This window comes from Prunus mume, unplaced genomic scaffold, assembly GCF_029339155.1.
Source record: "Prunus mume cultivar Tortuosa unplaced genomic scaffold, ASM2933915v1 scaffold21, whole genome shotgun sequence".
NCBI lineage: Eukaryota > Viridiplantae > Streptophyta > Magnoliopsida > Rosales > Rosaceae > Prunus > Prunus mume.
Window position 1 is genome coordinate 70,846 of NW_028296567.1, and position 13,057 is coordinate 83,902.

At 37.1% G+C, this 13,057-nt stretch overlaps 1 protein-coding gene across 1 annotated transcript; it reads left to right on the plus strand.

Annotated features, from left to right (window-relative positions):
- The first annotated feature begins 9,673 nt into the window (after positions 1 to 9,673).
- Positions 9,674 to 12,907, plus strand: LOC103339390 (metal tolerance protein 4). Its single transcript, XM_016796191.2, has 7 exons — positions 9,674 to 9,884; positions 10,459 to 10,631; positions 10,850 to 11,048; positions 11,446 to 11,624; positions 11,713 to 11,863; positions 11,998 to 12,131; positions 12,728 to 12,907. The coding sequence occupies exons 1-7, from the start codon at positions 9,674 to 9,676 to the stop codon at positions 12,905 to 12,907; spliced, it is 1,227 nt and encodes a 408-aa protein (XP_016651677.2).
- Positions 12,908 to 13,057: the final 150 nt, after the last annotated feature.

Genomic DNA, 13,057 nt, shown 5'->3' on the forward strand with positions numbered 1-13,057 from the left:
CCCGTTGGAATAATATTGAAGCGTTTACAGTATTTCACCACCTCCCAACATTCATGATGGGTGAATTTTTTTTTGCCACCCCCGGTTGCACCGAACCACATCTGTGCTTGAATGAGCTATTTAACAAAAAAATGGAAATGCAATAACTATTTAAAATATATTGGATATGCAAGTAACAAAATAAAAATAATGGAAATGCAATTAACCTTACAAATAAATTGGAAGTGCAAGAAATATGAAGAAACAATTGGAAATGCAATAAATATTAACAACATATTGAAAATGCAAGAAATATTAACAAAATATTTGAAATGCAATAAATATTAACAACATATTGAAAGTGCAAGAAATATTAACAAAATATTTCAAATGCAAGAAATATTAACAAAATATTTGAAATGCAAGAAATATTAACAAAATATTGACAATGCAATAAATATTAACAACATATATATATATATATATATATATTAGGACATTAAACTTAATGATTACGAAAATTACAAAATACTTACCTCGTTAGTACGATTTTCCCCACTTCTATACAAGTTCATCGCTTTTGCCAAGGCATCTCTTCATTTTGCCATCTCTTTGTTGAGAAGTTTTCACCTACTCGACAATGCCATTTCCGTACGAGGCGAGTCCGGAATTTTTTCGCAAAATTCGGCATGAATTTTTTTCCACATATGAAAAATTTCATCTCATTGCCTGACAAGGGACAATGACAAACTCGGAGCCAAGCCTCACACAAAGAAACATCTTCCATGGTGCTCCACGCCCCTCCGGTTTCAATAGAAGAAGCCATAAAAATAAAAACTAAAATTACAAGGTGAAAGAGATGAAAATGTTGAGTGAAGAGTGAAAAATATGTTCAGTAATTGTAGAAGTAGAATAAAATGTATGAGAATTGGTGTTGAAAGTGAAGGGTATTTATAGGTATTTATAGGAAAAAAAATCAGAATTTTTTAGGATTTTTTAGTATTTTTAAAAAAATTTCGATTTTTTTCATAATTTTATTGTCCAAAATCGCCAATCGTTGGATTAACATTTGAATCAAATCGAGCGCTGGGAGTGCCACGTGGCTTCCACCTGCTGTGGCTGGCGTCGCTATTTGAAAACCGCGTGACGCCGCCATGACGCCACCCCACCGCGCTTTGGACCGGGCGAAAGTTGCTTTCGTGCCACCCGGGTTAGGTGGGTCCCACACCCGGCCCGGGCCGCATGGTCGAACGCTGCTTTTTTTTTTCCCTCCCTCGGGCTGCATGGTGGAATAGCTCTAAGAGCATCTCCACCCACAAGGGCTAAGTCTAAGGCAAGGGCAAGTAAGTGCCACTATTCACGTGAATAGTGTCAGCCTTTGCATTTGTGGTTCCACCCACAAGGGCAAGTCTAAGGCAATTACTATTCATTGTACTTTATTTTCTATTTTTTTATAGTTTAAACCATTAATTTTGATAATCTTTTGTAATTAAATTTTCGGATAAGATTTTCACCCTCTAAAATTGTGCCACGTCTGATGTAGAACAAATGATAGATTTTATCGCGGTTGAGCTAGAAAAAGGACGTAGTGGGAATTTGCAGATTTGTCGTCCGAGCTCCGATTAGGACGCAAAATACCATTTCGGAAAGGGAACGACGCCACGAGTCAAACTCACAGCTTTGCTGTGATGTATGATGGATTTTGGCATTTTGAGGTCGTTTGGCCTTCCAAAACGGCATTTAAAGTTTCGTAGTTAATTTTCGGTATTTTAGATTTTAATAAAAATTATTCCAAGAAAATTCCTTTTAAAATTGTGCCACGTGTCAAATGTCAGATAATATTTTCAGATATTTTTAAAAGGATAATACAACAATACAACAATACAACAATACAACAATACAACATATGGCAAAGGTGTTTCAATTGCTTCCTAATGGTTTTCATCATTTAACCAATCCGTATTGCTAGGTCCGTCGTCATTGAAAAGTTTTTTCCTCATCACATCTTTTCGTCGTAGCTTCCAATAGGCCTTTGTTTCGGGAGACATATGGCTCGTATCCATAGCCATGATTTTCATCTCTCTATCCTCTATGTCTTTTTCTTGTGCCATTTGTTGTTGGAGAACAAATGCTTCCTCTCGTGCCATGTCCATTTCATCTCTTTTCAAGTCTCTCTCGATTCTTAGTGAGGTGCTCTTAGCTATTTGCTCCAATAATTGTACACAATCATTGGTCGAAGTGGTCTCTTGGCCTTTGCCGCCTTTCTCCCAATAGGTCTTGGCGGACGTGGCACAAATGGTGACTCCGTTTCCATTGGGGAGTCCAATGGAGAATCGGTTGATGTTGAATCGTGGAGTGGCGTCTCATTCATCACAACCGCGGACCGGTGGGAATAATTTTGAATCTCGAACAATCCTTCACAATTTCCCAACATTGAAAATGCACGAAACTTTTTTTGCCTTGCCCCATGGCACCGAACCACATTTGTGCTTGTACCATCTATTAAAAATAAATAATTGAAGTGCAAGAAACAAAAATTATTATGCAAGAAAATATTTCGTATTTTGAAATGCAAAAATAAAATTGATTATGCAAGAAAATATAAACAAATTAAAGGTGCACCAAGAAAAAAAAAATTATGCAAGAAAAACAAATAGAATATGCAATAAAAAAAAAGTGACATTGAATTGATTAAAATGGCAATTATAAATATTTTACCTCATCGGTCAAATTTTGACTGCTTGAATGTTCGCTTTACTTTTGTCAAGGCATTTCTCCATTTCCTAACTCTTTATTAAGAAGTTTCCATATACTAGACAACGCCATTTCGGTCCGAATAGAACCCGATCTTTGACAAAATTCTCCATGAATTTTGCTCCACATGTGATGAAACTTCATCTCATTACCCGTGATAGGGTCATGACTAATGTTCACCCAAGATTGACACAACGCAATATCTTCATTCGTTGACCACGAGCCTCCGACTTCAATAGAAGATGCCATTTGTTTTTTTTTTTATACAAATGGAAAGTAGTAGAAAGAGAGTAAAAATATTGGAATGAGAAGAGTTTGTATGGAGAATTGGTGTGGAAGTGAAAATGTGAGTGGAGATGAACAAAAAAATTGGAAGGAGAAAAGTTTGTATGAAGAATTGGTGTGGAAAGTGAATAATGTGAGTAAAGAGTAAAAAATATGGGGTGGAGAAGAAATTGTATGAAGATTTTAGTGTGGAAAGTAAATAAAATGGTTAGGTATTTATAGAGAAAAAATACAGAATTTTTGGGTATTTTTTAAAAAAAAATTCAGATTTTTTTCGATTTTTTTGCAAAACCGCGGATTTCTGGAAAAATCCATCCGAGAGTCCCCGCCGCGCCACGTGGCACCCGCCGTTGAGATGTCGCTGACGTCGGTATTGGCGCCGACGCCACGCACGGTAAGTCAAATTTTTTACCGTTGGCGCGGTGGCGCCACGACGTCACCAACTCGGGCTTTAGCTCGGCAAGACTTGCCCTTGGGCTTCCTCGGGCTCGTGGGACCCACCACCAAATCCGGGCTACGGGCGCTGAGCTCGGCTGCCTCGCAGCCTTTCCCGGCGCCTTCTTGCGCTGAAGATGCTCTAAGGCAGAACGGCTGACTGTTCCGGCGGATGCGCCATTGGCAGATGCGGCAAGTTTTCAAAACACAACGCTACTTAAAGGAACAAATACGTAAAATAGAATTTATTTATTTAAATGTAAATAAATATTTTAGAAAATCTCCATGAATAAAGAAAATAAAAACAAATAAAAGCACGTACGTTGACATGCATGCAGCATGCGCGTGTGAGAAGTTGAATTTTGAGTAAACAATTTGGTTAGTATTATAAGGGTTGATCATTTCAGGTGCCGGAGGTTTCGGTTATACCATACATGTGCGGCTTTTCCGTCTTACTCTCTCTCATCTTTTGAGTCAACCAAATCATTAACAATTAATTAGCCCTTTGAATATTGAATGTGGATCTCTCTCAAATCATTAACAATTAATCAAGCAATGCGTAGCAACTACTACCAGAGGAGCCGAAGAAGACAACCAGATCACCGGAGACTCCCAAGTCGAACGAAAAATCCAAGGAGACGCCAAGATTTTGATCCTTGGGGCGAATGGAAGGTATGCATGTTCTTTTTCCTGCCGTGGATAATACCACTTGGAATCTTGATCATCTTGGGGCCACCGGACGGGTTTAACCCCGAGTTCCGAGTCCACTCAGCTGCCCTACAGTACCCACACATTAATGCGACTGGCTCCTCCTCCGAATTAACCGCAACTTGGGATCTGACGCTACTTGCCAAAAATCCCAACCACAAGTGGGACATCAACTGCGACAGCCTCCAGGCCTTGCTCTTCTACAGACCCAGCGGCTACCAACATATTAGGGAGCGGCTGCAGCGGCACAAGGAAAAGGAGAAGGAACTCGTGGTGCTCGCAGCGACGTCCTTGGTCCCCTTCGCTTTATCCAAGAGGAACCAAAGAGGTATCAGTTTCAAACTCCCCATGCTCAGCGCGTACGTGGCCAATGATGTGGTCAAAGAAATCTCGGATGGCAACACCACAACTTTGTCGCTCAGGTTCGGGCTTAAGCTTTCGGTTTGGTCTAGGTATAGGGCTCAGTTGATGAGCGACCAGAAAACTCCCTTGCCCAGATTTGCGAGCTACTTTTGCGACCGGATCCAAGTTCGCGTTTCCTCTGATAATAATCATATTAATGACACTGGGAATTTGAAAATAATAACGAAGGCTCATCAGTCAACGGCATGCGATATAAGCAATGTAATGTTTGATTAGGATCAATTTGCAATAAGGTTTTCAGTTTTAGTATTTGTGTAATTTTCTAAGTTTAATGTTTCGATGAAGAAGTTTACTGTTTACTGTAAAGAATGTTTGGTTGAAAGGTTTTGTTGTATTGTCAATAGTAGAGTACAGCAAAATATATACTACCAATAGCGTGATCCCCAATCCTAGGGATTGATTTGGATCTATCTACCTATATCAAGTAACTACTCTATGTATGGTTATAATTAACATATTACAATAATAACATATCAATTACAATATATTATTCTAATATTCCCCCTCAAGTTCAATGGCAGACTGAGAAAATTTTCAGAGAAGGGACAATTTTTAAAAGACTAAAAATTTGAAAACAAAATTTAGACAACTATTATCTATAGAATTTAAAAAATACTAATGTCATTCATATCAATTACAATATATTATTCTAATATTTACTACGCGTTACTTTAGTTTGCTATTTTAATTTCAGCCGATGTGGGATTTGATTATTGCACCCTCATTTGGATTTTAAGAAACTTGTCTTTGGTTCTTCCAATGGAAAAATGATTCAACAACCTCATCTGGTTACACTCAATTAAAGAGTTAGCAACCTTATCTGGTTCGGTTCTCTTCTCAAAATACATCGAGATTATTTTGTATAGAAGAAGAACAAGAATAACGGATAGTGGTATTGACCAGAGTAGAGTCAAATTTCATGGACTGTGAGCCTATATCTGGATCTCTCTCTATACCCATGCAGCCAACAAAATTGCGGCTCAAAACATGGAACGGCACCAACTATAATTGGCTTCAATACAAAGAGGGTAATGCTATATAAAACATGAGCCTATCTGGATCTCTCTATACCCTAGCATTACCCTTTTTATATATAGTTTTGAAGTATATTACCACTTTCTCTTTACATGCAGAACAAAACAGAGTTTAATTTCACTCTTGTGATTCCACAGTTTGGAGGACCATATATCTCTTTTTCTTTGAAAAATAGAAGCAATTTCACTCACCACTCACCACTCACCAAACGGTTTACATTTGCTTCTATCGATTTTATGATAGAAAAGTGATAGAATTTTATTAGATCAATATGAATAATAGTACAAAGGACACATACTGTAAAGGGAGCCATCCCAATAATAATATGGCAGACATGGATAAAACTTCCCTAGTGACCTAAGCTAGCTGAAAAACTGAAACGATTTAGAGACAATCACTTTCGAAAACAACTTTTCTATAATCCCCTCAGCTGCCATAATTTCCTCGAATCTAATCCAATGACATTAAGGACAAAACTAGCAGCTAAACGGTATGACTCTCATAGAGAGATGACTAAGAATACTTAGCAAACTCAACTAAGTTTCTAGAATCAAAAGAGAAAAAACACATAAAATTCATGGAGTTTTTGGATTTTATTGAACAAACTAAACCAAAATAATAAAAAAACTAAAACAACGCCAGCAAAAGGAAAAACTAACTTCCGGTAATCTTCCTTCAGTACATGACGTAGAGAGTGCCACCTAGTTACTTCATGGCCCCAATGCACCAATGAGTAGTAGATCTACCATGACTATGGTCATAACACCTCAAAGAGCAACCTCATAAGATGAGGCATAACAAAAAACAACCCAAATATGAGACAATAAATTTACCTGTGGACGGACCCACAGTAATAATGGGGTCAAACGACCTATGGACTCCATGAACGTAAGGTAGAAGGTCCTTTGAACCTGTGTGTGACCCCATGAATGATCAAGGAGGAGCTGCAACTGAGGAAGAAGAAGATGAACAGGGAGCTGCAGGTCTTTTTCAAATCACTGATCCAAAACGCGCGCTTTTGAACCCAGCTAATTTTTATCATACCGCACCAAAACGGCGCTGCTTTGGACCAGCAGCTCAATTTTTAAAGACTCGCCAAACGACGTCGCTTTTGGTCCAGTGCCTTTGAAAAAATAAATAAAACAGATTGTAGTGATAATAGACCCTTTGATTACATAAAATTTCTTTAAACGACTAACAAGGAGTGAAAACCAAAGCCTAAGGGATCTACCTGTTGAAAATTACCACCACCATTGCCAGCCAAGTAGCAATCTACCTACTTGAAATAAATAATTGATCAATAACAACTCCTAAGATGCACTACCAAGTACCAACCAAATACCTCATCCTGCTAAGCTGCTTTCATGTTCTTGTTATAATCCCGTTGCTTACTTATAACTTGCTCAACCAATCTTCGCTCTTGAGTTAAGGACAAGTAGAAATTTTTTCAAAATCTTATGAAGTTCATTACTTTAGTTCTAGGGCTTTGATTGATGTACCGTTTTCGCCTACATGATCAGTGAACCGTTTTCGTCATCATTATTGTGTGAAGCTCTTTATTTATGTCATTAATGAGCAACTTACGGAGTTAGATGCTCGTTTTAATAGGGTAAACACTGAGTTGCTTATTTGTTTGACATGTTTTTGATTGTATTGAAAATGAAGCTATAATGCTACGTTTTCAAAATATGAAAGCTCGTCGTGACCAATTGTAATTTGTAATGTTGTTTTTAACATGAATTATGAATGAATGTACTATTGTTTCATTTTCAATGTTATTTTAATCTTTAAAAAAAAAATTTGAATTTTTACACTATGACCCTACGAGTTCATATTCCTGGGTCCGTCCCTGAATTTACCAATTGAAAAGAGTAGATTGACATAAGTCTACCAAAAGCCAAAAAGCACCGAAGATCCGACGGAATCCGAGGGAAAACCCCTTTGATCTAAATCTCTCTCTCTCTCTCTCTCTCTCTCTCTCTCTAGTGGCTAGAGTTTTCAAATATGTTCAAGTTTGTACGTTCATAATTTATTTTTGAACCGATTCTGATTTAAAGTTGAGATATCTTGGACCAATTGGAGATGAATGAATATGAATATGCTTCTAGCGATTTTAGTAAACTTGGGTGTGCAGAGAAATTAAACTAACGGTGTCTTTAGGGTAGAAAAGGAAGAAGAAAAAAAACTAATAAATGTTGAAGTGGAGAGATCTGAACGGCTAGATTATTTGGAGGGTCAATAACATCATAAGGTCAAACAGTCAAAAATGATAGCATAAAGGAGAAATATTATTCCACTTGAACTTTAACATTTCAGTTATAGTGAATTTCAACTATTTTTCTACATGCTAAAAATACCACTTTGACATTGGATTGTACAATTCTATTTTAATGAGTATTCAATTGAAAAATTGGACCAAGTTATTCCAAAAAAAATTTATAAATTGGGCCTTGCGCCTACTTATATTAATCCATTTATGAAAAGATGTTTATTTCCTACTGCTAGTAGTATTTGGAAACTCATGCCAAAAAAAGGAGGTTGTATTTGAAAACCTTTTCAGAATGGGACTCGGATACAACACAACCTAACCCTATATAAATGCAAGGCCGTGCGTAGTACCTTTCACACACTAAATTTGAGTTTTCTTTTCATTCTAAATTTGTTCCTCTTTAGTCTGCTCTGCTTGTTCTGATCATGGCTTTCAGAAACATTGCTACTCTTGTTTTCTTTGTGATGATGGCGTTCAGTGGTGCTTATTCTAGTTCTGTTTACAGAGTTGGAGATTCTGATGGGTGGACTTCGAGAGGCCTTGTTGATTACAACAAGTGGGCTTCAACAAAAGATTTTCACGTCGGCGACACTCTCATTTTTGCTTACAACAATCAATTCCACAACGTGATGCAAGTTTCTGATCAAGACTTTGAATCTTGCAATGCAACATCTGCCATCTCATCTTATACCTCTGGTTCTGACACAATTACCCTTAAAAGGCCCGCCCATTATTACTTTCTTTGTGGTGCTCCTGGCCATTGCTAAGCCGGACAAAAGGTTGACATCAAGGTCTCTCTGCCTGTTCCAGAAAATTTGATCCCAAGTCCAAGCCCGTCGTCGCCTTATGGATCCTCATCACCTTCGGCCTCTAATCCTGTAGAGATGTCACCAAGCTCAACTCTAAGCAGTGCTCCAGCTATTGGCTTGGCTTTTGCCACTGTTGTGTTGTTTCTTTTGGGTTTTGAATTCTAGACATGTTTTGTATTCTTTTAGGTTTTAGTTAAATAAGGTTGGGTTTGGTATTCTAATTTGTGCCTGTGGTGCATGGATGTGCTATATATCAATGGTTCCGTAGATAAATTCTATGTATGCCTATTACTAGAATTCTTTAGATATTGTTGTTTCTCTTTTGTATGTCACAATTAATCTTGAATTTGAGTTCGTATAATCTTTTTTCAATATACTTTCCAAAAAAAAAAAAATCACATAAATGTACATAGAAGGTTGAAGGCCACATTTTTATGTTTCGCCCCTGAATTTACTTGATTGAGTGGCGTCATCCCATAATCATGTCGATCCATGCATGACATGATAATTGTCGATTGATTGGACCACAGCATTAATATGACAATTGCAGCCCATAAAAGGGAAAATAATTACAAACATTATTTCTCAAGCCATAAAAGAAAGATGAAGAACACGCCATATTATATATCAATACAATTTGTTTTGTACTAGTAGCTAGTAAGCTGTTGTTGAAATTTTTGAGAGGTGTTGGCGGATATAATATAAAATCTTAATAGATCAAACAAGTGTATTGCATGCAATGGATATGCATGGACTATCAGCCAGCAGCATAATCAGCACGAATTTCAATATCCAATCCTTTAGGGTATCGGAATTTAGGAGCAGTCGCCATCTAGCTAAGACTCTACATTAAGCAACTTGTTCGAACAAGATTTTCAATTTTATTTACAAAAAGATTTCTGTCTCTACCTGTAATTGCATTGATGGGTTTGTTGCTGTAGGATCAAAGATTGGTAGTTCTTGAATTTTGAGTACAATGGAAGGAGGCTTGAACCATATGATCAAGACCCCATTCTTGTCATGTGAAGATGAAAGGGCCAACAAACATGGTTTAGTTGGAAGCAGTAACTCTGTAGCTGCTATGAAATGTGATTTCTTCTCCAAATTGCCTGACAAGGTTCGGTCTGGCTTCGATCCTGAGGCCCCTTTCCATCTTAACCTTTCTAAAACCACTGGCTTGATAGAAGGTAACTCAAAACTATCTCTCGGTTCTTGTTTTTATCCTGGATTTAGATAATACCCTTAAAATTGCAGAATCTTATTTGGTGTCAGTAAGATTTAGATATTTTTGTGCTACTGAAATATGGGAGTTATTTGATTGATTATTAACAGCATTGGTCACTTGCATGCAGTCCATTTTAAACAGAAAAGGATGGACCATTTAACTTCGAATAACGATGTTCGTAGTTGTCTGAAATATTGTAATCATGTAGTACTACTAAATATCAGAACAAATGATGGTTTTGAATGTCTTCTGTAGTCTGTCTGGAAGAATCATTAAAATAGATCAAGCAATTGGATAGAGCTAATGAGGTGACCAGTTGAGTAAACTACAACTGAGTCATCGACAAAGACGGTATTGAGGTTGTGGAAAAGAAGATAAATTGTTTTCTGATTATGATTATATGTTTAAGTTAAGTGATTTTTAAAGTAAATCTGGAAGTTTTGATCATTTTCGGTTAATGAACATTCTCTAAGATGATACTTACAATATAAAACATATGTTCCCCTCTCTTAAAAATGAGTTTCTTTTTGTATTAGGGGAAAGAGAATACTATGAGAAGCAATTTGCCACCCTAAGGTCTTTTGAGGAAGTTGACTCTCTAGAATCACCCCATGTCATTGATGAAGAGGAAGATCGAAAAGAACAAGCCCAGCATGAGAAAGCAATGAACATTTCTAATTGGGCAAACATCTTTCTGCTTGCTTTTAAGGTTATATATTTTATTCCTTATGCAGCTTTGCTAGTATTCTGCAAATTAAAAGGCAAGGCACTTCAGCATCTCAACTATCCGAACTTATTCTCAGAAAATCTGAGAAAGCAGATCTTTTCCTGAACAAGAATGAGCCAACTGTTCCATAAAATTCATCCAGATTTCATGTTAGTCATTGATTGTTAAGTAAAAGCCCTTCTTGTTTTTATGCAATGCAGGTATACGCTTCACTAAAGAGTGGATCCTTAGCTATTGCAGCATCAACACTAGATTCTTTGCTAAATCTTATGGCTGGTGGTATACTTTGGTTCACACACTTGTCCATGAAAAACATAAATATCTACAAGTACCCTATTGGGAAATTGAGAGTGCAACCAGTAGGCATCGTTGTATTCGCGGCTGTCATGGCTACTCTTGGTATGTAATGTGGTCTAGCCTCTACCTTATCATAATATTAGGAAGTTCAGTGAAAATGATCCATTGTACTGTTGAAATATATATGTTTAGGCTACACAAATTATTCATTTGCATGTTCAAAAAATAACCCCCAAATGTTTTTCATCAAGGGGCATATGTCTCCTGCAGATTCAATTTTCATGCCATACAAACAGAGACTAAAGTAGTTTAAGCAAAATTTCAACTCCTCAAATATAACTGGAACACTGGCAACCATAATTGTATGAAGCTGAATCTTTTCACTTGCATTAGAATCCTTGAAAATGTGCTAATGGGTTTTCTTTCTTCACTTAAGTTCTGTTTTAAGACTATATGAAAAATTGAAGGCATACACTATAGCCCTTTCACTCCAGTGCAGGCTTTCAAGTGCTTATCCAGGCCCTTGAACAACTGATCAAGGACAAACCTTCTGAGAAGATGATTTCAGAAAACTTGATCTGGTTGTATGCCATCATGCTGACAGCTACTGGAGTAAAACTTGTCCTTTGGTGTTATTGCAGAAGCTCTGGAAACACAATTGTCCGCACATACGCAAAGGTTTATACATATTTATAACACATAAAACTTCATATTTGCTCCTCCTGCTTTGTGATCTTACTGCATTACTCAAACTGATGCTTGCCAGGATCATTATTTTGATGTGGTAACAAACTTAGTTGGTTTGGTTGCTGCTGTTCTTGGTGATATATTCTGTTGGTGGATTGACCCTGTTGGGGCTATCATCCTAGCATTCTACACAATTTCCAATTGGTCCGGAACTGTGCTAGAAAATGCAGGTCTCTCTCTCTCTCTCTTCCCCACACACACAAAAGGTTGTTCTGTGCTTTTGATTGAAAGCCATATAGATAAAGACTCGGAATAATTTTATAGCGGGGAACACTGATATTCTATTGGTTGCTTCTTCATGCAGTTTCTCTGGTTGGACAATCAGCTCCTCCTCAAGTGTTGCAGAAATTGACATACCTCATCCTAAGGCACCACAGATTAATAAGACGTGTCGATACAGTTCGTGCCTACACGTTTGGGGTTCTTTATTTCGTTGAGGTGCAATGTTAAAGTATTAAGTTCAACTTGATTTCTAGTGTTAATTTGTACACCAATCATTTCTTTTTCTCATGAAATCTAGCCGCTGTAAACCAGTTGTTGCCCGTTCGGTAACGTTTTAAAGGGTTGTTTTTATTTTCAAAAAAAAAAAAAAGAGGCCAAAACACGTTCGGTAGCCCAAAAACAGAAAACACTGAAAATGTTTTCATAAAATGAAAACAAGTTCATGTGTACTTGTAGAAAACAGAAAAAAGTTGTTTTCATTCTCATGGGAAACATTTTCATAAAAAGAACTCACATATTATTATTTCAAATTGTACTACCAGACAAGTTTTCATTGTTTTGTTTTCTGAATATGTTTTCTAATTAATCTACTGACGATTTTCATTTCAAAATGCAAATTGCTTTCTTGTTTTCATTCTCTGAAAATATTCTAAGAAAACATTCTTCAAAACGTTAAGAACAATTTGGCTTTCATTCTCAAAACATTCTCCGAAAATATTCTAAGAAAATATTCTAAGGCATATTTCATTTCAAAACTGCTTTTTAGTTCCTGTCCTCCCAAGTCCTTACCAGAATTTTCCTCTAAAAAACAGGTTGATGTAGAACTGCCAGAAGATTTGCCTTTAAAAGAAGCTCATGCAATTGGAGAGTCATTGCAAATCAAGATTGAAGAGCTCCCAGAAGTCGAACGGGCGTTCGTTCATCTCGATTATGAATGTGACCACAAGCCAGAGCACTCTGTTCTGAGCAGGCTCCCCAGCAGCCATGCTTAATTTCGAGTTCCACATGAAACAATGCCCTGTTGTGTTTGGTGATTGAGATATGTGTGAATGTGAGATACATATATACATTATTTAGTTTTTAGTCCTGAAATATTACCATGAAGGCTTTGTGATTTTAACACTTGGGGTGTCCTCAAACCA

Excerpts from the sequence above, each read along its gene's own strand:
- LOC103339390 (XM_016796191.2), top strand. The coding sequence starts at position 9,674 with ATGGAAGGAGGCTTGAACCATATGATCAAGACCCCATTCTTGTCATGT. Across the intron at positions 10,632-10,849 it reads TCTTTCTGCTTGCTTTTAAG|GTATACGCTTCACTAAAGAG; the intron begins GTTATATATTTT and ends TATGCAATGCAG. Across the intron at positions 11,625-11,712 it reads TTGTCCGCACATACGCAAAG|GATCATTATTTTGATGTGGT; the intron begins GTTTATACATAT and ends GATGCTTGCCAG.